This window comes from Zeus faber, assembly GCF_960531495.2.
Source record: "Zeus faber genome assembly, chromosome: 17".
Lineage (NCBI taxonomy): Eukaryota > Metazoa > Chordata > Actinopteri > Zeiformes > Zeidae > Zeus > Zeus faber.
The window spans coordinates 9104215-9131273 of NC_137204.1; the positions used below are offsets into that span (position 1 = coordinate 9104215).

Below are 27059 nucleotides of genomic sequence, written 5' to 3' on the forward strand. Positions count from 1 at the left end.
GAGGATGCCTCTCCTCCCAGGTGTCTGACGGTGGACACTAGGCCCATGGATTGACTGTGCAGTAGTGTATAGGAGCGCCACTCCTCTTGGAGAAGGGCAAAGTTTGATGCTTCTTTTACCCACTTGTGAGGAAAAACTCTTCAGTCAAAGTCATATAGCCTTATTATTATTATTACTAACAAAGATGGATACAAAGCAATTGTGCACAGTTTCCTACCACAAAAACGGTAAAACAAGAAAGACATTTGCAAATTGTCAGGATTTTTGGGACTTTTTTATGACCTTATATTTTGCAAGTGTTTAAAATACTGTCCATGCATATTTAACATCTTAATATTCATGGTTATTAGCATTCATTAGAATTAAGACAGAATCTCAACTCATTTAAATAGGTTTTGTCATCTGAGAAACAACAAAATATGGAAAAGCACATAGTGAAGCAGAAATCCAGCGCTATTCAATTTCAGTTGCCTCTTGCTAAAAGTTGTGTGAGTCCATTATGAAGTCTTATTTCAATTAAGAAAAAAAATAGTCTCCCCCGTCCAACTGTAACCGCTCTGTCGCTCGCCAACAAAGTTGAGTCAGAGAATTCTTTCGAGACAAAATATTACCTCGACTATTTACTATAACACGGTGTTCTTTCCAGCTGTGGCAGCAGCAACATGCAGTGGAATGCTTCCCATCCCTCGAAAGGAAAAGTGGGCAAGGTGACAACATAAACGTAGAGCTACACTTTGCGGTCCTGCAGACAGAGAAGGACGCCGGGGCCACAGAATCTGTCTTTTTAAATTAGATTAAAAAAAAAAAAAAAAAAAAGAAACGCATTTCAGCCACACGTCTGCTTTCGGACAAATCTCTCCACCAGGTGTTAAAAAAAAAAAAAATCACATGAATTTGCACTTTAGAACTCAGGCTTTAATCAGGAATGTCTTTCGACTGAACAATTACGAGTTAAAACCAGTTCAAAATGGCAGTGGATTAAAATCTTCAGGGACATTTGGTCTGTATTAAAGAATAAATCCACAGAAAATAAGAACGAGCTGTGCTTATGCCAAGCCAATACTTTCTAACATTGTATCTAGTTTTACGATGAAACCCCCCTTAAAAATAGAGAAGGATCACTACAGCAAAGGTCTGAAGATGTAAAACCGACCAAAAGCCCTTCTTGGCCCCCGTTCCGCAGACGACCTTCTCCGTCGGAGGGGAGCAGACAAAGCCCTTCTCTCTGCACCCAACCGGACTATTTACTGGGTTTGTCACGAGACAAAATAGTCCGATGTTTCAGCATAGAAGTGATTCATCGTCCTATCCTCTCGACTCGGCCAAATTCATTATATACGTGAGTGGAAACCTCTGCTAATGGGAGGAAACGCGAGCGTTCCCTGAAGCCCGTCTGCGTGGCCGGTATCGAGGCGTTTGGAGCTTCGCGGCCATAGACTTAAAAAGATTGACCGGACGCCAACAAGGTCGCCGAGCTTCACGTGAGGAAATCCAAACGATCGCCTCAACAATTATCCCGATGCGCGCGGCGAGAACTGCAACCCAGCGGCGTTTGTGTTCATAAAAACCTGTTCAAATCCCAGGCAGCGCACCACATATTGCACCAGAAAAATTGTGAATTTAGGCCACAGGCTTACACAGCCAAAGCTCTTACTTGGCAGATACCCAGGTGAGATACCCCACCCCTCAGCCGCCCCCCAAAAAAAACGGACGGCAGAAGAGATAACGATGGGATAGCGATAGTTTACAGACAAAACTCTTTTGTAATACCGAGGAGTGAAGACCGAATAAAGGCAAAAAAGATAACCGGTAAAAGGGACAGATAGATAAAGCAAAGTGTCCCGACCCCTTCCGAGAGCATTGCTTTAATCCGTCTTGGCGATGAGAAAAAACAAACAAACAGCGGAGAAGCAGCTCTTTGTGTCCCAATTAAAAGTTGGACCATTTGACTGCCATTTCTGCTCAGCGCTGTTGGTAACCTTGCTTTAACAGCTTTCAGCAGGAAACGCCATCTGACAACCAGAGCCACCATTATCCCCCTTTCTTGGAGGTACTCACTGGCTAAACATGAATACTCATAATAACTATAAACACACGCACACAGACACACACACACACACACACACACACACACACACACACACACACACACAGAATGGGAGAGAAAGGAGAGAGGAAGATACTAGAGAGAGAGAGAGAGAGAGAGATAGAGAGAGCATCACACCAACCGATCTGCTAAGTATCATCCCAAAAAGTATTTAGCCCTTTCTTACGAGTATTCAAGCTGAACCCATAGCAGGCAACGTGATTTCCCTCGCAAATAAATACTTCTGCTACTAAAGGTAATAACAGCCGTTAAGACATACACATGCACATGCCCAAACAGTGGCATGAACACTTACATGCCAAAGAAAGCATATTAAGGAGGCAGAGTGGCAACTGCAAAACCCGCTCAAGGAACCTCCAACCTGCTCTGTGACAGGATACCAAAATGATGGCTGCTGTTCTCTAGAGGGCAGTTGCCTTAGCCTCCTTGTAGGAGGTTGAAACAAGAAAACAAACGGCTCATTTGGCATCACATATAACACCAAAGAGACAACCACATCACACAACACCTGCCAACCTGCACTTTTGTCCATCCAGTCATCTATTGTAACGGGTCCACCTCTGACGTAAAGCTGCTTTTACAATTACTGGACGTTCTAATGGGTTAACTGTTCCAATGTGTTAACCGTTCAGTGGGTTAACTGTTCCAATGGGTTAACTGTTCCAATGGGTTAACTGTTCCAATGGGTTAACTGTTCCAATGTGTTAGCTGTTCCAATGGGTTAACTGTTCCAATGTGTTAACCGTTCAGTGGGTTAACTGTTCCAATGTGTTAACTGTTCCAATGGGTTAACTGTTCCAATGGGTTAACTGTTGCAATGGGTTAACTGTTCCAGTGTGTTAACCGGTCAGTGGGTGAACTTTTCCAATGTGTTAACCATTCAATAGGTTAACTGTTCCAATGTGTTAACTGTTAAATGGGTTAACTCTTCAATGGGTTAACTGTTCCAATAGGTTAACTGTTCCAATGTGTTAACCGTTCAGTGGGTTTACTGTTCCAATGGGTACGTTCCAATGGGTTAACTGTTCCAATGTGTTAACAGTTCAGTGGGTTAACTGTTCGATGGGTTAACTGTTCCAATGTGTTAACTGTTCCAGTGTGTTAACCGGTCAGTCGGTGAACTGATCCAATGTGTTAACCATTCAATGGGTTAACTGTTCCAATGTGTTAACTGTTAAATGGGTTAACTCTTCAATGGGTTAACTGTTCCAATGGATAAACTGTTCCAGTGTGTTAACCGTTCAATGGGTTAACTGTTCCAATGGGTTAACTGTTCCAATGTGTTAACAGTTCAGTGGGTTAACTGTTCCAATGTGTTAACTGTTCCAATGGGTTAACTGTTCCAATGGGTTAACTGTTGCAATGGGTTAACTGTTCCAGTGTGTTAACCGGTCAGTGGGTGAACTTTTCCAATGTGTTAACCATTCAATGGGTTAACTGTTCCAATGTGTTAACTGTTAAATGGGTTAACTCTTCAATGGGTTAACTGTTCCAATAGGTTAACTGTTCCAATGTGTTAACCGTTCAGTGGGTTTACTGTTCGATGGGTTAACTGTTCCAATGTGTTAACTGTTCCAGTGTGTTAACCGGTCAGTGGGTGAACTGATCCAATGTGTTAACCATTCAATGGGTTAACTGTTCCAATGTGTTAACTGTTAAATGGGTTAACTCTTCAATGGGTTAACTGTTCCAATGGATAAACTGTTCCAGTGTGTTAACCGTTCAATGGGTTAACTGTTCCAATGGGTTAACTGTTCCAATGTGTTAACTGTTCAGTGGGTTAACTGTTCCAATGGGTACGTTCCAATGAACTGTTTGATGGGTTAGCTGTTCCAATGGGTTAACTGTTCCAATGGGTTAACTGTTCCAGTGTGTTAACCGGTCAGTGGGTGAACTGTTCCAATGTGTTTACCATTCAATGGGTTAACTGTTCCAATGTGTTAACTGTTAAATGGGTTAACTCCTTAGTGGGTTAACTGTTCCAAGGGGTTAACTGTTCCAATGGATTAACTGTTCCAGTGTGTTAATCGTTCAGTGGGTTAACTGTTTCAATGGGTACGTTCCAATGGGTTAACTGTTCCAATGTGTTAACTGTTCCAATGTGTTAACTGTTCCAATGGGTCAACTGTTCCAATGGGTTAACTGTTCCAATGGGTTAACTGTTGCAATGTGTTAACTGTTCCAATGTGTTAACTGTTCCAATGGGTTAACTGTTCCAATGGGTTAACTGTTGCAATGGGTTAACTGTTCCAGTGTGTTAACCGGTCAGTGGGTGAACTGTTCCAATGTGTTAACCATTCAATGGGTTAATGCAAAAACAAACGTGGCCTAAAAATCCATCAGGTCAGAATGAAATGTGGGAGAGCGAGGTACAACGCAGAGGTCCTGGACCTGGTGAGACGCAGGAGGAGCCCAGACAGGAGGCAACCCACAGATCCCAGTTCCTCCACGTACCAGAGTCTCCCAACCCCAGCAGAGTAGTCATTTAGTCATTTAGTCATTTAGCAGACGCTTTTATCCAAAGCGACTTACAATTTTACAAAACTTACAATAGTTCCACAGCAGCGGATTAAATGGCCCCCAGCAAGCAGACGGAGCGAGTGGCTGCAGTTTGACGAGGACGTGTCCAACATCATTCGAGCCACAGCCAAAGGAGACGTTGACAGCAGACTCCAAGCGATGACCACCATCATCGTCAGCTATGGCTCAGAAAGATTTGGTTGGACTCAGAAGGGCAACACCAAGACCACCTCCTACACCATGAACCGCAGGGCCACTAAGATACACCAACTGCGCCAGGAGCTTCGAACCCTCAAGAAACAGTTCAGGGGAGCTACTGAGGAGGAGAAGCAACCATTGGCTGAACTGCATAACATCCTGCGGAAGAAGCTGATAACCCTCCAGAGAGCAGAGTGGCACAGGAGGCGGGGAAGAGAGAGAGCCAGGAAGCGAGCGGCCTTCATTGCCAATCCCTTCCGTTTTGCTAAACAGCAAACGGCTTCAAAACACCTGATCATGCTGGAACTTACAGTGCCCTGGGAACAGCGCATTGAGGAAGCCATCTAAAGAAAACGTGCCAAATATCAGGAACTGGTGGAGGAGTGCAGGGGCAGGGGCTGGAGGACATTCTACGAGCCAATAGAAGTTGGCTGCAGAGGCTTTGCAGGACGCTCTCTCTGCAAAGTCCTAGGCCGATTGGGCGTGACAGGGGCGGCCAAGAAGAGGGCCATTAAATCCGCAAGCGAAGCCGCAGAGAAAGCCACGAGGTGGCTGTGGCTCAAAGGGGCAGATCCGTGGGTTGCTACTGGGACACAAAGGCCGGGGCATGATCAACCCCGGCTGGGTCACCTGGGGGAGGGTGTCTGATGTTGCGAGACCCGAAACACCCAATGATCTCAGGATACATCACTGAAGATGCGTCCCAGTGCATCCAGGAGATGTTTCTTTCAAGTTACTGTTCCAATGTGTTAACTGTTAAATCGGTTAACTCTTCAATATCTAAACTGTTCGAATAGGTTAACTGTTCAAATGTGTTAACCGTTCAGTGGGTTTACTGTTCCAATGGGTTAACTGTTCCAATGAGTTAACTGTTCCAATGTGTTAACAGTTCAGTGGGTTAACTGTTCGATGGGTTAACTGTTCCAATGTGTTGACTGTTCCAGTGTGTTAACCGGTCAGTGGGTGAACTGTTCCAATGTGTTAACCATTCAATGGGTTAACTGTTCCAATGTGTTAACTGTTAAATGGGTTAACTCTTCAATGGGTTAACTGTTCCAAGGGGTTAACTGTTCCAATGGATAAACTGTTCCAGTGTGTTAACCGTTCAATCGGTTAATTGTTCCAATGGGTTAACTGTTCCAATGTGTTAACAGTTCAGTGGGTTAACGGTTCCAATGGGTACGTTCCAATGGGTTAACTGTTTGATGGGTTAACTGTTCCAATGGGTTAACTGTTCCAATGTGTTAACCATTCAGTGGGTTAACTGTTCCAATGTGTTAACTGTTAAATGGGTTAACTCTTCAATGGGTTAACTGTTCCAAGGGGTTAACTGTTCCAATGGGTTAACTGTTCCAATGTGTTAACAGTTCAGTGGGTTAACTGTTCTAATGGGTATGTTCCAATGGGTAAACTGTTTGATGGGTTAACTGTTCCAATGGGTTAACTGTTCCAGTGGGTTAACTGTTCCAATGGGTTAACTGTTCCAATGGGTTAACTGTTCCAATGGGTTAACTGTTAAATGGGTAAACTCCTTAATGGGTTAACTGTTCCAAGGGGTTAACTGTTCCAATGGATTAACTGTTCCAGTGTGTTAACCGTTCAGTGGGTTAACTGTTCCAATGGGTACGTTCCAATGTGTTAATTGTTCCAATGGGTACGTTCCAATGTGTTAACAGTTCCAATGGCTACGTTCCAATGTGTTAACAGTTCCAATGGGTTAACTGTTCCAATGTGTTAACAGTTCCAATGGGTTAACTGTTCCAATGTGTTAACAGTTCCAATGGGTACGTTCCAATGTGTTAACAGTTCCAATGGGTTAACTGTTCCAATGTGTTAACAGTTCCAATGGGTACGTTCCAATGTGTTAACAGTTCCAATGGGTACGTTCCAATGTGTTAATTGTTCCAATGGGTACGTTCCAATGTGTTAACTGTTCCAATGTGTTAATTGTTCCAATGGGTTAACTGTTCAGTGGGTTTAACTGTTCGATGCGTTAACTGTTCCAATGTGTTAATTGTTCCAATGGGTTAACTGTTGCAATGTGTTAACTGTTCAGTGGGTTAACTGTTCCAATGGGTTAACTGTTCCAATGTGTTAATTGTTCCAATGGGTTAACTGTTGCAATGTGTTAACTGTTCCAATGGGTTAACTGTTCCAATGTGTTAACTGTTCCAGTGTGTTAACCATTCAATGGGTTAACTGTTCCAATGTTTTAACTGTTAAATGGGTTAACTCTTCAATGGGTTAACTGTTCCAATAGGTTAACTGTTCCGAAGGGTTAACAGTTAAATGGGTTAACAGTTCCAATGTGTTAACCATTCAGTGGGTTAACTGTTCCAAGGGGTTAACCTTTAAATGGGTTAACAGTTCCAATGTGTTAACCGTTCAGTGGGTTAACTGTTCCAATGGGTTAACTGTTCCAATGGGTACGTTCCAATGGGTTAACTGTTCGATGGGTTAACTGTTCTAAGGGGTTATCTGTTCCAAGGTGTTAACCATTCAATGGGTTAATTGTTCCTATGGGTTTACTGTTCTAATGGGTTAACTGTTCCAATGGGTTAACTGTTCGATGGGTAAACCGTTCAATGGGTCAACTGTTCCAATGTGTTCACCGTTAAATGGGTTAACTCCTTAATGGGTTAACTGTTCCAAGGGGTTAATTGTTCCAATGGATTAACTGTTCCAGTGTGTTATCCGTTCAATGGGTTAACTGTTCCAGTATGTTAACCGTTCAATGGGTTAACTGTTCCAGTATGTTAACCATTCAATGGGTTAACTGTTCCGATGAGTTAACTGTTCCATGGGTTAACTGTTCCAATGGGTTAACCATTCAATGGGTTAGCTGTTCTAATGTGTTAACTGTAAAATGGGTTAACTCTTCAATGGGTTAACTGTTCCAATAGGTTAACTGTTCTCATGGGTTAACTGTTCCTATGTGTTAAACATTGAATGGGTTAACTACTTAATGGGTAAACTGTTCCAAGGGGTTAACTGTTCCAATGGGTTTACTGTTCCAGTGTGTTAACCGTTCAATGGGTTAACTGTTCCAGTGCGATAGCCATTCAATGGGTAAACTGTTCCAATGGGTTAAATGTTCCAATGGGTGAACTGTTACAAGGGGTTAACTCTTCCAAGGTGTTAACTGTTCAATGGGTTGATTGTTCCAATGTGTTAACCATTAAATGGGTTAACTCCTTAATAGGTTAACTGTTCCAATGGGTTAACTGTTCCAAAGGGTTAACTGTTCCAATGGGTTAACTGTACCAAGGGGTTAACTGTTCCAATGAGTTAACTGTTCCAATGGGTTAACCGTTCGATGGGTAAACCGTTCAATGGGTTAACTGTTCCAGTTGTGGTATCTGTTTAATGGGTTAAACATTGAATGGGTTAACTGTTCAAATGGGTACGTTCCGAAGGGTTATCTATTCAACGGGTTAACTGTTCAACTGGTTAACTGTTCAATGGGTTAACTGTGCAACTGGTTAACTGTTCAACTGGTTAACTGTGCAACTGGTTAACTGTTCAACTGGTTAACTGTTCAACTGGTTAACTTGTCAATGGGTTAACTGTGCAACTGGTTAACTGTTCCAATGGGTTAACTGTTCAACTGGTTAACTGTTCAATGGGTTAACTCTGCAACTGGTTAACTGTTCAATGGGTTAACTGTTCAACTGGTTAACTGTTCCAATGGGTTAACTGTTCCAATCGGTCTCAATATACGGCAACTTTTGAGTGTAGAGGATTTGCAGCTATGGGTGGTCATGGACCTGTGGTCATTTCTCGATAGATCGATCAAAATCCGTTATGCCAGATTGTGATCCTCCTTGAAGGTTGAAAGGTCGCTGCTTGGGGATCGCCTGGTGCCTCCGTATTTTAAAGGAAAGCCATTTAAAAAGTAGATGGTTTGTCAATTTCTCGTGGAGTTATTCAACTCGTGTCAGCGTGTCCTTACATAGGCGGGGACTTCAATATCACATCCCATCATGATTTTTTGAAAAAGCTTGTGTGTGTGTGTGTTTGTATCTGCATGTGTGGGGGCAAATCTCATGCTCTGGAAATTCCATCGCTAACGTTTCTGTTCCTGAAGCTTTCTGCCTGTAATACCTGTTTTGCACCGTACATATTCTACGGAGCGCTAATTGGCTCTGCATTCCACATTGGGCTCCTTAATCCAGTGTTTCTCAGCTGTTTTTCCTGCCACGGCACACTTTTTTAAAATGAAGTAATCCTATGGCACACCACGAAACCCTTAATCACTAAAACCGCCAGAAACATGTAGAACTGAGTCGGAGGCACTACGGCCAAAGAGCAGGCGAGCGAGTGAATCTTCAATTCAGAAACTGAAAGCAACTACTGAGGACTAAATTAAGGACCGAGTCAAAAGAAAGGCAGAGGCGGAACAATTCGTATAGAACGTGACTAATTACTCTTTGCTTCCCACTCAAATAAATTGTTTTGGCAGGACGATATGATCCTCGCGAGAATTCCATTTCGCAACCCAGAGCCAAACCGACTCTTCTGACTCCCGCTCGCCGTTTACCGGACGTCCTCCCACCGAACTGAATCAACCGAACCAGGCGTCAGAAAACTCTTCTCTCCGAGTCGCTCGCCAAGAACCGACTCTCACAAAGAGGAGACGAACCTTTCAAATCTACGAACAGTCGTCACTTTCAGAGCGAAAGTTGTTCCGGTGGACCCAGAGCTGCTACTCTGGCTGGAACTCACGAATTTGATGACGCAAAAGCTCATTTCCATCACAGCATTCTATCAAAACCTTCACCTGATCACGTGTACTAAAAATGTTTTGAAAGCATTTGATGGGGCAATATACAATTTTCACGAAGTTGCATTTTTTTAGGACTTGATCCATAACTTACTTACTTCATGGCTCGCTGCCCTTGCTTAAAAGGCTCTGGTGCTCTCTGCATTGTCTTCAACTTCATTCTCAGACCTTTGACTTCACTAGGGTTTTGGTTTGATGAACAATGAGGATCAGGACGCGATAACTCCACAACTCTCCATTAGAAACAGCACCATAAAGAGTGTACGGCATTAATATAGCCCAAACAACTGCGGATTGAATGTACGTGTCATGGTTGGGATTTGTTCTCTATTTGTCTCTCTTGGGTGTGTTGAAGAGGAACCGGCTTCCTCCGAAAATGTCCTCTTCCAACCCTCCCGGCATTTGGAGTTCTCTTCATAATAAGCGGCGGTTAACCGAATTGCTTGAACCCGCTGCACGACTAAGGAAAAAAAACAAAAACCTTTGGATCATGCTACAGTGGCTCCAATAAACCCTGCCCGTGTCCTTCCACGGTCATCGCGTTCGGTCGAGGGAGAGACTCTCATAATGATGGAATGGGCGAGCGGCGGACTTTGGGAATGCAGCCAAACGGCCTTTTTATTCAAAGACAGGGATCGGGCTACGACAGCACAGGCCATAGCCATAGCCGCAGGGAAAAAGTAAGAAATAACCCCTTCCACTTACTCGAGAAAGCTGGTGATGTAGTCTTTGCTGCAGGCGGACCAGGAGAAAGGGTTGGTGTTGGCGGTGATGTGCGCCGCCATCAGCTTGGCCGTCTCATGGCCTTTGGTGCCGCAGGAGTTCCCGATCCCGTCGTGGTTCATCCCAAAACTTGGGAAAAGAAAAAAAAACAACAACAGGCGGTAGAAGATCAGATACTGTAATACAGCCGTTACCGTCAGTCAGCTTGCAATCTGGGTGACGGGTTCAGGGTTTTTAAATCTTAAGTTCTGTATATTTTATACAACTGACTATTCTAATTTAGCTTTTTTTTTGGCAATTTGTGTATATTTGGCAAATGTCATTTTTTATTTCTTATAATTTCTTTGGATTTTATAAATACATTTTTTGGGAGGGTGGGGGCGGTTCATATATATATATATATATATTTTATTTTTTTAAATAATTTTAATTCTATTTTATTATTATTTTATTTTTATTATTTTATTTGTATTTTTTTTTCTCAGGGTGCTTTTTTTCATGCTCATCGTCTGTAGAATCACACCAACAATCACCAGGACAAACTCCTAGTAAGTGCAAGCAAATGGCACCTGGCCGAATAAAGTAATTCTGATTCTCATTCTGAAGTTTGAGTGTAGGGGGTGGTGGGGGGCTGCTGCTGTTAAGATGGGAAGGGGATGGGAGGGGGGGTGGGGGTGGGGGTCGCCACGCTGCTCTGAAACCAGCTGTGGGGATGAGAACGGGGGGTCAGAGGTCGGGGCCCTGTCTGGAGGTTCCTCTTGGGAACAAGCAAAGTTCTAATCACCGCTCTGATGCCTTGCTGTCAATCAACAGCTGCAGGTCCCGACAAGCCAGCCAGGCTGAATGATGACCAGAGAGAGGGGCTGGGGGATGGGTATGGGGGATGGCTCCATATGATGAATCACCGCACCCCAGAACAACCCAGCAATTAAAAATTAAAGCCATTTCACCGATCTTATTTCTTACGTATTCTTCGTACCTTATCTGTCTGAACGCGTTTCGAAAAGGGAAGCTCGCGTTACGGCGGGGAGCTGGAGCTCACTTTTCCTTATGCTCCAGAAAAAAAAAAAAAAAAAAAAAACACAAATCAGCTTTTAATGTATATAGCAAACCTGACCGCATCACGAGGCCCCCAACCTGTTTTTCTAAGGCCGGCGTTTATGACATTTTACCCCTACTCTGGAAATAAATCAGCCACCCGGTTGAAACACTGTGGCGGCGGCGGTGGCGGCGGCGGTGGCGGCGGCGGTGGCGGCGGCGGCGGCGACGGCAGCAGCGTTTTTTAATTTTTTTTTATACATCCTCTCAAAGCTCGAAGACTATTTTTACAACTGCCCGACAACAGAAGCAGACACAAGACATAATAAAGGAAATCGCCACCCCCCCCCCCCCAGAGGGGGAATACGTAGACTAATACATCATCGTTATTTCGCTTTATACTCTGGAAGAACGAGCCAGAGGTGCCTGACGCCTGACATTTGCATGAGGAAATATGTGGAGATACGGCTGAAACTCTGAGCTGGGAGGGAAAGAGGGCAAAGCAAAGGATGACTACATTTAGGTTCATTCCAAAGAGTGTATACAGAGAGGGGGAAGTGCCTGAAGATGATATAAAGAAAAATAAAATGATAGAGAGCGACAGAAAAAAGATATACTATATATATATATATATATATATATATATACTGTACATACACATATATACACACACACACACACACACACACACATATATATATATATATATACATATACATACATATATTGAAATTACATAATAGAAGACTTTAACCCCACTTACTTGTGGCCAATTTCGTGTGCAATGGTGAAAGCGGACCCAAGGCCAATATCCTCATTGATGCTGCAACTCCTCTCTGGCTCGCACATTCCAGCCACCGAGGCCAAGCCTACACACACACACACACACACGCACACACGCACATGCACGCACACACTCATGCACACACACACACACACACACACACACACACACACACAAACAAATGGTCAGGTCAAGGTGTAGCATTCTTAGGAGCCATGGTCACAAAACCCGTATTTGAGGCCTTTAATCTCCCCTCTGTCGAGGACGGCATAGAACGAGAGACAGAGAGACAGAGAGACAGAGAGAGAAAGAGAAAGAATATTTGATTCTCATCACAGCCATGGCCGGATCTGCCAGGAAGAGTTGAATTTAGGATCATTGGCTAGACGTGTTTTTTTTTTTTTTTTTTTTTTTTTTTTCGGTTGCAAGCTACAGCCACCGCTGGAAAATGTCTAGACAAGGGGGGCCAGATTTATTTATTTCGATCCACGCAACGAGGGACCACCTAGCGCACAAGCCAGCCAAGGAAGGAAGGCAACGTGAAGAACTCCTTCACCCCTTTGACGCCACGCTCCAAGAAGGAAAAAGTGTCGGGAAATTTCAACGTTTTCTTTGTTTTTTCAAATAGAGTGCAAATGGCACGGGCAGGATAAAATAGAGGGGGGATTAAAAAAGTACAGTGTGTGTGTATATTTAAAAATATATAAACAAATATTAAATATTACAATTGTTACAATTATTACAGTGAATAAAAATATAACAAATATTATATAAAATATACCCTCTCCTTTGCATTGAAACATATTACAGACATTTCTTATGATGCTTCTATGCCGTAAAGAATGTAATGTTGTAAGAGCCTGTCTTTCTTTCTTTGTTTTTTTTTGGCTTTTTTTTATCCTTTTGGGCTGGGGGGGGTTCTTTACAACGTTACTGCTTGCTTATAAACCAAACAATCTATAAATAAAATAGATTAAAAAAAAGAAAGAAAAATAAATCCTTTACACAAGCACGGTGTTACAAGCTCCCTTTCCACAGCCAGGAGGCCGTTCCCCACAGATTACATCTCACAGTGACCAGAGAAGGTGTCAGATGACGCCTCAAAGCAGCTGCGGGTTGGCGCACGTTGTTTTCATTCATTTCTAGATATCGCTGCACACTGAACTAATACAAAAATAATAAATAATAATAATAATAATAATAATAATGAATGATCAATCTCAACTAACCTCCAGAGACACAACCCTCAAATAAATGAGCGGCCTAAATAGAGCTCAACAGTGAGTTTCTGGAAAATGTGAAAATCCAATTCATATTCTGAATCGAGGATTCTGATTATCGGCAATAATGTCATAACCATCCAAGGTAGATTTACCAGGTGCTATGAAATGGTTAAACAACGGTATATGCCCTGTAGAAGTCCATATGATATCCATATGATTCAGGATGTCATGGAGAGGTACTACACCACCCACCATCCTAAAATGTAACAGTGACGTCTCTGATTGGTGGAGCTCGCGGTTACCACGGGAATGAAATATAACACACACTACAATATATGACACTATTATTATAGTGTATAATATAGTGTATATAACACTATTATTATTAACAATATAAACACTTTAATAATGAGAAACGTTAAATTCAAGAAGAAGCGCACAAAACTGTCGTTAGGTTGGAAGTCATTGGAAAGGTCATTCACTATGGTTTATGGGTTCATTCTCTATGGCTCCTTCACTCTTAAAATAATTATGTACACAGGCTGTACCTCTGACTTTTTTCCCGTTTTCCAATTTTTTTTTTTTTTTGCTGCGAATCAAAATTGTTATGGTCACGATTCATCTCGTAGTTGGTTGGCTTCGTTCCAGACTTAAAACTCTTCATATAAGGATTTTTCAGAAACGTCAAAGGAGTGAATGAGCGAGAAATTCACTTCTGGAAACGGGGGGGGGCTCAAAGAGTCCAGCTCTATCGTCTACCTTCAATTGTGTTTTGCTGGGAATGAGAATGAATCTGTGGGTTATTACAGTTTAGACGCCCAGTACCAATCCTTTACCTTCACTCAACAGACTTCCAGTAGAAGACGTTCAGTTGCTTTGGAGTCAGAAAAATGCTGATTTACATATGAGCTATTTTTAGACATTTAACACTCTTCTGTGTCTTTCAAAAAGCAGAAACTTTGTGTATTTAACTTTTGTCACGTGATATTCTCATATTTCGGGTTGACATTGGACTTGTTTTGATGGAATTACCAGCGCATCCCTACTTTTTAAGATAAAGATCATTTCAAATGAACTTTAATGGGTGTTTTTCTGTAGTTATTTCATGTTGAGCCCCTCTTGAAATGAATCCTCTCAACAATAGCGGCCGATTCGACTCACTCTCAAAATGAATCCAGAATCAAAGTGTGAAAAGAGAATCATTTTATAGTTTTAAATCAAGTCTCCAAGTTTAAGTCTCCAAAACACACACAGACTCCCAGTTTGGACACAATGGAAACGGATGACACACAACGCCACTTGACCCCCGTATGCAAAGTTGGTAGCGAGTGGAATTTGGGGTTTTCTCGTGGTTTTGATTCCGTTTCTCGTAGTTTTCGATCACCTCGTTCCTTTTACGGCAAAGGAACAAGTTTTGTTTAAATGCCCTGTAAAGTGAATTCCTAAACACACTGTACATGTTAGAGAGTAATTGCTGAAAACTTGTGAAAAGACTGAACGATGTAATACTGAATGTGTAACTGTTTCTCACCATATTTGTGAATTTTGGGGCGGGGCTAAATTGTGACTTGATGACATAGGGCAGTCATAGTAGACGTGGCCCCTCCCCTGACACTATATAGCCACCGGCTTCCTAGCGCCTTGCAGGCCGCGGAGCCCCGACCCGGCCTGCGGAGGAGCCAGCAGGGGGCACTGGAGAGCGGGGAGTCCCGCAGCCAGACAGCGACACTTTGAGGTGAGCAACTAGACCCACAGGACTATGTTCGGCATAATATTTAAACATGGAATTTACTCCAATGTCAACGTTTATCGCGATTGGGCGTGGTTTCAGCATCTTCAGCGGACACTCCCCCCATCGTCTCAGAGCAGAAGGAACTGCCTTTTTATCACGATTTTGAAACCTAATATTATTGTACTTGCCGATTTTTTGAATCATTCAAATTTGGCTGGGTGGTTAATAACACATTTTTCTGTGGTGTGACAAAATCACAACACATTCATTTTTGCTTTACAGGGACTTTAAAATGCTCAAATGGTAAGCGGGACACATCATAACTCAGATATCGGGAGGGGGGTTGTGGGGGGCTGGGGGGTGTCTGTGTGGTCATAGATCACCCCTATAACACACATACACACACACAGACACACACACACACACACACACACAGACACACACACACACACACACAAACACACACACACACACACACACACACACACACACACACACACACACACACACACACACACACACACACACCACATTAGGCTTAGGGTTATTTTCTTCGAACACTGCGGTGGGCTTAAGTATTATCTCAAGCCCACGAGATTACCAGGCGACCCCCGGAGGCCAAAAGATCTGACCCCGGGGGAGCGTGACCCCCCCCCAACCAAAAAGAAGAAGAGAGGGAGGAGGGAGGAGAAGGGGAGAGACGACAAGGAAGCCAAGCAGATGCCGGGGCAATTAAAGTGACTGGGGAATGTAACGAATGCGGTCAATCTGTCAAACCACCCCCGGAGCCACAATATTACCTCCAAGATATACTGTGGTGCCAGCGGGGGACTTCACAAAGATAAGATGAGGATAGGAGGAAAAAAAAAGATGGGGATAGGAGAGGAGAGGAGAGGAGAGGAGGGGAGAGGAGAGGTGGGTGGGGTGGGGTGTCTCTACCTCCACTCGCTATCCTCTTCCCAACCCCACCCCGCCCAACTCCACTATATCACACACTCATCTCTACCACTCCAACACCCTATAATTGTACTTTTCCCCTTTCAATTCTCCTCCTCTTATCCCCCCCCTCGTCTCTTTTCCTTGTTTTTGTCTGTTTTTTCTCTTTTTTTTTGGTCTCCTTTCTCATTCGCCCGGTCAACATGTGAACACTTCAGAACAAACCAGGGAAGAAGGATTCAAGTAAATAGGCAGAAAAAGTAACTTCCAAGACTGTCCAATTTGTTTCTAAAAAATGATTTTGTAATATTTCTAGTATATCTATAGTATCTATCGATAGTATATTTTGTTTATTTATAGTGGTACATTGTGGTATAGTGGTGTTAACTCCGTAGATAGATATGTACATGTTATTTTTAATTTGTTAAATGTACTAATTATTATTAATTATAATGTATTTATTGTTATTTATTAATGATTCATAATTTTATCAATTTATCTATTTAGTTGTTTGTTTATTTATTTATTTATTAAATTGTATTTTAACCAATACCCTGTTTAAAACAAAGAGAGAATTCAACTATTCAACAGAATAGTCAAATGAGAATTACTAACATTACTCATTTGAGGAAAACAATGCGCTTATTAACACATGAAGATTTTCGTACCCTGTGTCTTTACTTGTGAAAAATGAAACACTTACCCAGAGTTCCACAGGGTTTGTTCTTGTAGGTACAAATGTCATATCTAGCCAGAAAATAGAAAGAAATTGAGAGAACAACATCAACAAATTCCACTTGACATTTCACACACAATAGTAATAATAAAGTTCAGACATCATATATCAAACATAACTGTAACTTAACAATACCAAATAACATATATATAGATTATTTTCTAAGTCTTTCTAAATCCTGCTGTTTTCCTCCGTCTAACCCAGTAGAGGACAGGACTGGACCACTCAAGAGCCAAAACGCCTTAAGTACATCATACATTTCAAATGAATGATCCAATCAATCCTAAAGCTTTTAATCTATTAAAAAACCAAGGACATAGCAAATTTAATTTCACTCCCCCCTCCCCCTCCCTCCCACCCTCTCTCCTTCCCTTATAACCTCCCTCGTTCTTCGTGGACCCGATTCAAACCAATGAGGTAGGAACCCAACCGCAGTAAGATGATGTATTTGTTTTGATTTACTTCCTTTAATTTCTCCCTGAGTCTGTTCGAACGCGATGGGCCGCGTTCCAGCTGAGACACTTATGATCTCAAACCTCCGCCCGCTACCACTGGAACCCTAATGGAAATTGCCTTGGATAGCCCCGTCAGGAATGATGCATAGAAAGATTAGAATGGGGGATTAATGTACTGGATGCTGGCATTCAACTGAAAGAGATCCAAATTTCATCAATAATGACAAAGCAGAATTCTTAGTAAACTGTAGAATATGCTGGCACTAAGCAGGTGAAAGGGTGGATGTCCCGAAATGGTGATATATTGTCAATTTCATCCCAAAATGGTCTGATCATAACTGGGATTTCCACAGTTGTTCAACTTTTAATAAAATTACAATACTAGTTAAACCGAACATGAATGAAAGTATATATTGATTATTAACTCAGCTATTGAAAAACAAATATTCATCATATCATAAGAACAGCTTTTGTACCTTTTTACCTCTGGTCCTTCTCTGAGGGAGGAAAAGCTAACATATGCAATCAATGTCGTTTTATGGTGGTTTAAAAAAAAGGCTTCCTGGGACCCACTATCAGCCATTTATGCAATCAAAGTGAGCATCTCTCAACTCTTAACATAGACTAGGTCAGGTCAGGATAGTCTTTCAGCTGCAAAGGTTACATTTGAGTTTTGATTTACCTGGTGAGGTAGAGTCATGTGACCAGCCCAAATTTTCAAAGCAACAATGTCCCACGGGTCCCATGTACATTTACCTCTGTACCTCAGTCACCATGGTAAACAGTGGTACAGACAAACTGGCAATCAAGTCCATCGTACCTTGTCCTTTCGCGCAACACGCCGAAAGACATATCCAGAGTGAGGAAATATCCAATATCAAGATTTACGAAGAAAGACAACATACAATAATACACAGGGTTGAGCGGTAAAATCCCTTGTGCTGATACTTATATATAAGGGGCGACACAGAGAACTCCAGTCTAGCCAAACAACTCTACACACTCTACCTTGAGGAGAAAACCTCAGGTAGTGCCAGCATCGATCTCCATAAACCTGCTCCAAAAGCTTAGTTGACCACCGAACCAAATGCCAACATGAGTATTTCGTTTCCCAGGGCCCCTTCTTTCGCTGGTGCTTTGTTGAATTGGACCCGCTTCACCTCCAAAAGTCCCAACAGAGTCTGTCTATACCCATGTCTGGCACCCTCAGCCCTCACCCTCAGCCTTCACAGTGATGAACATTAACTACCATCACTAGCAAGTAACCGTAGGGTTCTGCCCACTGACTAACCCAGTGGCACCAGTTCCAATATAGTCCTCCTTGATGGTCAGCATCCATTGCTACCTACCACAACAACAAAAGTCCTTCTACATAGACCGTCGGTGCTACAATTACATTCTAACCTCTGAAAAAAAAAGTGTCTTCACCTTCATTTCTGTTTTTCTTTTTGCTCGCGTGTATACTTACCGAGTAATTAAAACAGCGTTGTCATGGTGAGCCAGGCCGTGCTCTGGAATGCTGTTGCCGTCGCCGTGGTGAGAGAGTATGGACTTCTGCCACTTACAGAAACTGTCGAGGGACTTGTCGGCGTGATGGTTTATCTCCAGGTTCGGCTGCAACGGACCACACCACACAGCGCCATACCGTGTGAGTATTACACCATTACATTTGTATTTCACTTACATTTTATGAAGCGCCTGTATCCTTTGGAAAGATTAAACAGGAAGTAAAAACAAAAGCAATATTGACTGAATCTAGTGCCACATATTAGTTCTTCCACACGGACATGTAAAACTGTGTTCCTAAAAATCTCAGATGAAGTGGCCCTGATGGAAGATATGTATGCACACCTCCATTGTAATAATGATAATAATAATAAATATAGCTGCAGGTAGCAATACACAGGGTCTAGTTTAGTCGTGTAAGGTAGGTATTACAGTTTTCTGGTTTCTCTATACGCAGCACCATTTTCAGAGTTTACATTGAACACCGCATGGGCTCCCCCGGTCTGTCATCTCCTGGGTAGTCATCTCGCAGAGCAACAACAATGCTGTCTACACAGCACAACCCTCCAAATGCGAATTAGTTCCGAAAGACGAAGCTTGGACTTATATAACTTCGGATTATGATATCACAAGGTGGCCCGCTCCTCAAATGAATCAAATAGTCTCAACGTCTTCCAGTTAAAATACGACAGTTTTTCACAAATTTGTGCTCCAAATGTACATCGATATTGATCAAACTCAAACAACAAGATGTCTGAAACGCTACATTTTTAACAAGACCTCAACCATGTCTGTGTGTACTGGGAATGTTGTGTTCCAGATACTTTTAGCCTGAAAAATACGCTGAGAATATTTAAAGTTAAAAAATCCCAGCAATAACAATAGGGATCCCCTTATAACAACAACAACAACAACAATAAAAATAAACACAGCTGCAGGCAGCAATACACAGGGTTCAGTTTTGTTTGGTATGTATTACTGTTTCCCCGGGTTCTCTGAAACGCAGCACGATTTTGCATGGGCTCCCCCCTGTCTGCCGTCTTCTGGTTGCTCGTCTCACGGAGCAACCACTCTGCAGTCTACATAGCGCAACCCTCCTGTCTTTAAAGCAACCATCGTTGTTTGCCTGAAAACCAGAACTTCTCATTGTTATAACTCACCGTGTTGTCTGTGGAAATAGAGCTGCACTCTCAGTGACGGGAGCTTGACCGTTTGTTGCCGTGTCGGGCAACGATGAGGTAGTGACGTAATGACGTTGTGACAACTTTCTGTGATTATTTATATCTTTCAGGGTCCTGGTTTTACAATGCGTTTCGAGGTCCATGAAGCGGACTCCTACAGTTTGTGTGTTAGGACTTCCGCAAATCCCGCAAATTAATGAAGGACATAACGCCACATCTAACACGGGGTTCGAACAGAATGCCTTAATTTACAAAAACAGCAAAAGAGATAAAATATCAATCGAAAAATCCCGCCGACGTCAAACAGGTAAGATGATAAACAGACACCTACACACGCCCGGTTGCACAATGCGCTGAACGTCCGAAGCCACAACCTGCACATGTATAAGGAATTGGATGATGTCACAAAGCGTCCTACTCAACAAACCCATCTCTCTCCACCACCCGACTCGAAGTTTTAGACCCCTAATAAATATAGCTACAGGCAGCAAGTTCAAGTTCAAGTTCAAGAGATTATTTGTCACATACATACACATACGGTCGTACATATATGCAGTGAAATGTCATGACACCCGGTGATCACGAAAAATTCTCAAATGTGCGTAATCGACACGCGGTGCTCGCGCAGATACACAGGGTTCAGCATCGTCACTAACTACAAATTTTCAAGTTCCCATGGAACGTAGCATCAGTTTGTGCTGTCGCTCGTCTTTGCATCAGCATTACAGTTGAGTTACATTTTGAGAGTTTCCATTGAACGGATGACGTAATGACGAGGTGAGTGCTGGCGACACGCAGAATTACTCAGACAAGCCAATACACTTGTTGCGTATTATCCTGAAAATTAGAAAGTGGCTGTCTACTACCTGTAGTCCTGCCTCACGGTGTCTGTGGAAGGAAACCACTCCGTGTGGAAGTTCCCGACAACACGGTTCCGTTGAAACGGATTAAACACGGCATGTCCCTCAGAGACATTTCAACAACTTTTTAAACTTTTGGGATTAAAATTAGACGGACACGATTCAGCCCCGTTGTTCTGCTGCAAGCGAATTCCATGTGTGAGGACACAAACACGGAATATGTTTTGGGCTGTTTTCGACTCGTACAGTTTGTGTGTTACGACGGGCTCGAATGCTGCAAAATAAGGAGGGACACGGCACCGGGTTAGATGAAACAGAATGCGTTTATTTACAAAATGGGCAAAAGTACGAAAAGTGCCGCCGACGTCAAGCAGGTAAGACGATACACACACATGCTCACACACACACACACACACGCACACACACATGAAGGCGCGCAGTTTGTAACCACTACAGAGCGAAGGAGTCTACGCTACACACGATGCAAATGTGCACCAAGAGCCACAACCTGCACACAGTATAACGAAATTGGATGATGATGCCACAAAGCATCTCACTCAACAAAATCATCTCGCTCCACCACCGGACCGGAAGTTTTAGAACTTTGGCATATCGGCGATGCACGAACATTTTGCTACTTCGGGTAAAGTTTAATCGGTTTTTCACTAATTCCTATCCCAAATGTACATCAATATGGATGAAACATGAACCACGAGATGTCTCAGCCGTCCCGGTTCTAACGAGACCTTAACCATGTCCGTGGGTCCAGCAAATGTCGTGGGCCAGACACTTTTAGCTCGAAAAATGCCAAAGAGAATAATAATAATAAAATCCAAAGGGTTTGGACCCCAAATAATAATAACAACAGAAACTGATATTTCAAAGCACATTATTTATTTTTGGTTATAATATTATTTATGATTTATAAATATTCTCACCTGATCTTCAGTTAGTACAATCAGCCTGGTTACGATAATGTTCACAACATTTCCTAGACTGGCATCGCGGTAAAGTTTGGCAACCTGACCTCCAGAAAAGAAGAAAAGGCACAAAGTCAGACAAATAGGGTCCGTTTCTCACCACACACAATGGATTTATTCACTGTGCAGCTCTTGCCGTAAGGCTAGGGCCAGAGCAACTTCTCAAATTCTCAACTTCAACTATCAATTTATAGATACATGATACTACTGATGGGGGGGTGACGGGGGCTTTGTTAAACAAAAGTAGGATCATACTTACAATATTCATCACGGACAAGATGTAGTGCTCGATGTCTTTCCGCCCGTGGTACCCCACCATCATTTTATCCGCCACCACCAGGGTCTCCACAAAGCGCTCGGTGCTGACGGAGCGCCGGTGTCGGCGGGCGCCGTTTGACTGCATGCTGCTGTTTTGGGGGGATGGAGCGCCTCTCTGGCAGGGCGCGCTGCTCCTCATGAGGTCTAGTGACACAAAAAGGAGACGGAAAACAAGTTTGCTGTATTCCACTGCAACCTATTCGAATAGACCATACAGTAGTTTGTGCAGTGGTAGCGTAGGCACCTCCTGCCCCCTTTTGCACCTTGAAGCCGAGGCCCTTGCTTTATGACCCAGATGCTCTGGGAAACAGCTATAAGATGGTACACGTCGGGGCTTGCTGGCTCCCCCCGTGATGACAGTCTTGGCTGTTTCTTATAAGGTCTGGGCCCAAATACCTAAATATCCACCTGGTCCCTTCTCTGCTTTCATTACATCTCAACGTGGAAATAACTCGCTGGAGCTGAGCTGCCTCCACCTCAAGATAATAATCCGTAGTTATGTAAATACAGGGTTCATTCTGGCATGACAAAATTAATTCAAAGACTTTTTTAAGCACTTTTTCCATTTTCAAGGACTATGATATTATCTTAATCTCATTGTCTATCATTAATATTAGTATATACTGTGTGTATATATATATATATATATATATATATATATATATGTAGTCATCTACCATTATAAGCATCTATTTCTGGCCATGCTGGATTAAATGTACATTAGGTATCATCTTTGTTGTTTAGATTTGGGATTTTTTTTATTACAATACAAGGTATTCCAGTACTTAAATTTCTGAGGGACGACATTAAAGCATTTCAAGCACCTCAAGGTAAGAACCCTGCAAATAGTGTCCAGGCTTCGACAGAAATCCCCAAATTTAGATTTTCCCCTGATTTTCCCGAGCGCTTCCATAGTAGACGCTGGCTCTTCCATGGGGGCTTTCTCTCTCTCTCTCTCGCAGGTTTAAATTGCGTTTGTATTTTCAGCAGAACCTGGGCCCAGAACCAAAAAGCCAGCACTTCCTCTGAGCCCCGCTATGTATAGCTCTTCCTTCACGTCGGTCCCGCCCACATGCCGGGCGGCCAAGGAGGAGGTTCACCAACCTGAAATGCCACAGCTGAACTCCTGGCTAGGCTCTCGCGGCGACGGCATGGCAGACATTTTATAAATAACGTGCTGCTGCGCTTCGTCCAGGTTCCCCTCGCTGGAGCCTCTGGAGGACATGTTCTTTAAGGGTTCTATTAGGTACTGCTCGTCCTCTGTTGTTATTACACCGTGCTTGTAAAAGAAAAAAAAGTCATAGGTCATTTCATTGCAAGTCGTTCATTACGTTTTTTCTTTCTCTTTGATGACATCACACACTCGAAGTCTAAGGAAATGATCAGTCGTCGAGCTAAGACGGCTTCCACTCGTCAGGTCGGGTTGAAGCGTGTTTCTCTAGCAGATGGGAAAAAAAAAACATTATCGTGCGTGTTGACGAAATATTAAACATTTATTACAGCTTATTTACGTTTAACTGCGGATCCTGTGTTTTCCATGTTTGGTATAATAAGAAACAAGGTCAAACGCTGATTCAATTCTATGACGTCGGCGAGGTCTTGCCAGACTATTTTGGCTGGACGGAGTGAAGGGTGATATGTGTTTTTCTCCACACAATAGCGAGTGCCAAGAAAAAAAACAAAAACATAAAAAAACTTCAAAATGCTTCGACAGAAATCTTGAAATGCAAGGCTGTCATGGTTTCATGAAGAGGGATCACAAAAGTGAGTTAGTCTGCGGGTATAAATGTAGGACCGGTCGGTGACTTTTGGGACTATTGGGTCTTATTGGAAGACCCAATAGTCCCAAAAGTCACCGGTCAATAGTCCCAAAAGTCATCAATAAACATTTTGATATCAGAGAATTGATATCAAGCTGAACTCAAAGACAGTTTTTGCTCAAGCCCAAGCTGAGAAACACAATGACGAACGGTAAAAAGTAAAAAATAATATTGATTTGTTTAAAAAAGCTTTCCCCTTCATGGAAAATTGCTCTAAAACTTCATCTGCACAAGGCCGAAAACCTTTGTTGATTATGCATGCATTTCTTCACCCAGAGATTCCCTAACGGTTTACTGCGCCAAATGAACTGGGGCCAAGATTCTGTCAGGGAAACTAAAAATTGCTCTAATCTGATTCTTAAGCATCGCCTGGGGCTGCAGATATCAGCGATTTGAGGTCCCATCTAACAAGACTTTCTAAGGAAAGAAGATTGTCAACTCTCAAGCAGTGGTTGAAGAAATCCATGTCAATCCATGTTTTTGCTCCACCCAGTTGATTGCACTCAGTGATTGAACCTCTAGGTTGACGCTGCAATAGTAACAGTTGACTCCAAATCATGGAGTGGAGTTTTCCTTTCCGAACCCGGATTTTCCACCTCTGAAGCTGATTGGGAAAAAAGGGTCATCCCTCATGGCACTCACCAAGCCTTTGCAGTTGCTCAGGGCAACTCTGGTCGTGCTGTTGTGGTTCTGCAGGAATCCCACATAGTGGCAGCTATCCACCGTGTCGTGACGCCACTCCAGCCCGTCTCTCCCCCAGTACTCCACGGTGAAATGCTTCGACACCAGGTGGGGATTGAGAGTCAGATTTAAGTAAAAGTGCTTCCCGTAGGCAGAGAGTCTGTAGAACAGCTGAGACTCGGGCGGATCCGGGTCCAGCTCGCGCCGTGGCCCGTCCGCCGGGTCCGCCGCGCCCCGTCTCCGTCTGCCCGGCCGGTGGTGGTGCTTCAGGGCGTAGCTCAGGAACTCCCCTTTCTCGTCCACCCGTACCGGAACAGCAAGCTGGTAGTGCTCCAGGTAGGACAGGAACTCCTCTTTTACGGAAACAGAAACAAACACACACACACACACACACACACAGGCAAAAAAAAAAAAGACACCGGAGTAGACGGAGAAGAAGAAAAAAGATGGTATCATGAGATGCAAAGAGAAGAGAAGAGAGTAACGATAGAAGCCGACACTGTTGCGCCCCCCTCCCAATATGTGCGAACACAAGGTGAGAGCGACTCCAAAAACCATACCTTGAGAGCCGTGCGAAAGTCTGTTGAGTGTTTTAAATTCCGAAGCAGCCATGACCACCAGGCTCAGCGTCCAAGTCAGCGTCTTCCACAAAATTTCCATCATTTACAGAAAGATCTGACATGGGGTGGGTTAGAGGGCGCTACGCACACGAGTTAAAAGCACACGGCCGACTGTAGAATGCCACACCATTACAAGTCCATGGTCGATCTCCCTTGGCTGTGAAATGTCACTCTGGGCTGGAAAGCTCTTCCGAGGCTCAGATTTCCCCTGGGAGCAGATACTTCCAGATCTCGCCGGTGTTTGCCTCTGACTTCATCTCAGGAACTCATAGGCAACGGTGCAATCCATCAGCCCAGTCAGTCCCTTCAGGTGTAACTCCAGAGAGGAAGAGCTATATTGGAAACTGGTCTTGGCCAATCCATCTGCATTCCTGGGAGAGAATCACCAGATAGGCATATGTATGTTATAAACAATATCATATAGGTAAGAGTGACTCTGTGTCTCTATTTGAGTGTCTCTATTTATATCTCTCAGATGCTCGTGTTTGGTCTCCAGCATAACTAAAGTGTATAGATTTTATTGCAACATTATTATTATAACGTAGAAAGTAATTTGTCACTTATAAGTTCATGCATCTATGAGAAAATATATCATTAATCATTTACATATTTACATATACAAAATAAATATAGGGTATAGTATAAAAATAAAGTATAACATACATCTCCTTTGTTTGTCCTTATATATAGTTAAGCATTCCCCTTTCTGTTTTCTAACTGGCTGATAAGATCACATGTCAAACACACCAACGAGGAAGAGTTGTTGATTGAGTGTGACGTCATTAAAGAACGGCCCCAAAGTTATCTATCGCCATCCCAGTGCCTTATTTATAGGAGCGATCTACCAGATAACGAACCCTATACTATTATAACAGTAATAATATTTGCAAAAAAAACAACAACAACTGTTTGATTGTCTGGTTGTCTTGTATTAAAATAATTCCTTCAGTATACATTAATAGAGTTATCACATTTCTGAGGTCATTTTTACTTTTCGCATTAAGTACATCTAAGCGGTTGATAGTTAATAAAAAAATACAAATCGAATTTAAAAAAAATATTAGAATCACGCATTAAGATTAGAGGTGAATTGCACTGACAACTGAAGATGGCTCAGACATATTAAAGGAAACTAAACGAAGCAAAAGTGAACACATGCATGTGCAATAGGTATATGACAGTGAATGATCCAAAACTAACTTTGGTATCTGACATCCGGGGGGGGGGTAGGACTTACACTTAGAATGCCCATTAACTTATTTAATGATTTAATTAATAGATGCTTTGCAGAAGAGTCGTGCACCCTCACATCTCATGGGTGTCTTGCTGCAGAAAAGGAGCATCTCTACCCACTGCCACTGTGACCAGACAACTCCAAATAATAATAATAATAATAATAATAGTAATAATAATAATAATACTAATAATAATAATGATAATGTGCATCTACAAATTACACTGAGATGTCGACAAGGTTTCACGGTATTAACTTGTTTTCCCAGGTGCGGGTTCTAACGTGTGGCTCTGATGGAGACTTGTTGCGCCTGCAGATGTGAACCTGTAACGGTGACCGTTCCGTGGGTACGCGACCGTTAAAAAAAAATGGACATCGGGTGCATTTACATCGTGGGGTGTTGGTGTTCATTGTTTACCACCTCGCTCTCAGGAAAAAAAAACAAAACAACTAAACAATCCAGACGTGTCTCGGATACTGGAAACCGGTGACCCACATTAAGAGCGCGGCCACTCGCACTACTCCGTAAAACCGCTTCGTACGCTGCGCTACGCGGTTCAGATGCATAATCCGCTCCGTTAAATGAGATTTGAGAAAAGAGAGAGAAAGAGGCTCCGACTGTCC

At 42.8% G+C, this 27059-nt stretch overlaps 1 protein-coding gene across 1 annotated transcript in view; it reads right to left on the reverse strand.

Annotated features, from left to right (window-relative positions):
* The window catches only part of adamts6 (ADAM metallopeptidase with thrombospondin type 1 motif, 6), a gene marked incomplete at its 3' end in the record, with an annotated part of 52225 nt that extends 26944 nt beyond the window's left edge, over nt 1-25281 (reverse strand). Inside the window, exons 1-9 of the mRNA XM_080018346.1 lie at nt 25142-25281; nt 24543-24934; nt 23185-23359; nt 22022-22224; nt 21721-21804; nt 18704-18849; nt 16748-16791; nt 12133-12238; nt 10314-10460 (exon numbers count right to left, since the gene is read on the reverse strand). Of these exons, the coding sequence (XP_079874472.1) occupies nt 10314-10460; nt 12133-12238; nt 16748-16791; nt 18704-18849; nt 21721-21804; nt 22022-22224; nt 23185-23359; nt 24543-24934; nt 25142-25244 (1400 nt within the window). The 5' untranslated portion in view covers nt 25245-25281. The remainder of the gene's footprint in view (nt 1-10313; nt 10461-12132; nt 12239-16747; nt 16792-18703; nt 18850-21720; nt 21805-22021; nt 22225-23184; nt 23360-24542; nt 24935-25141) is intronic.
* Between the last annotated feature and the right edge of the window lie 1778 nt (nt 25282-27059).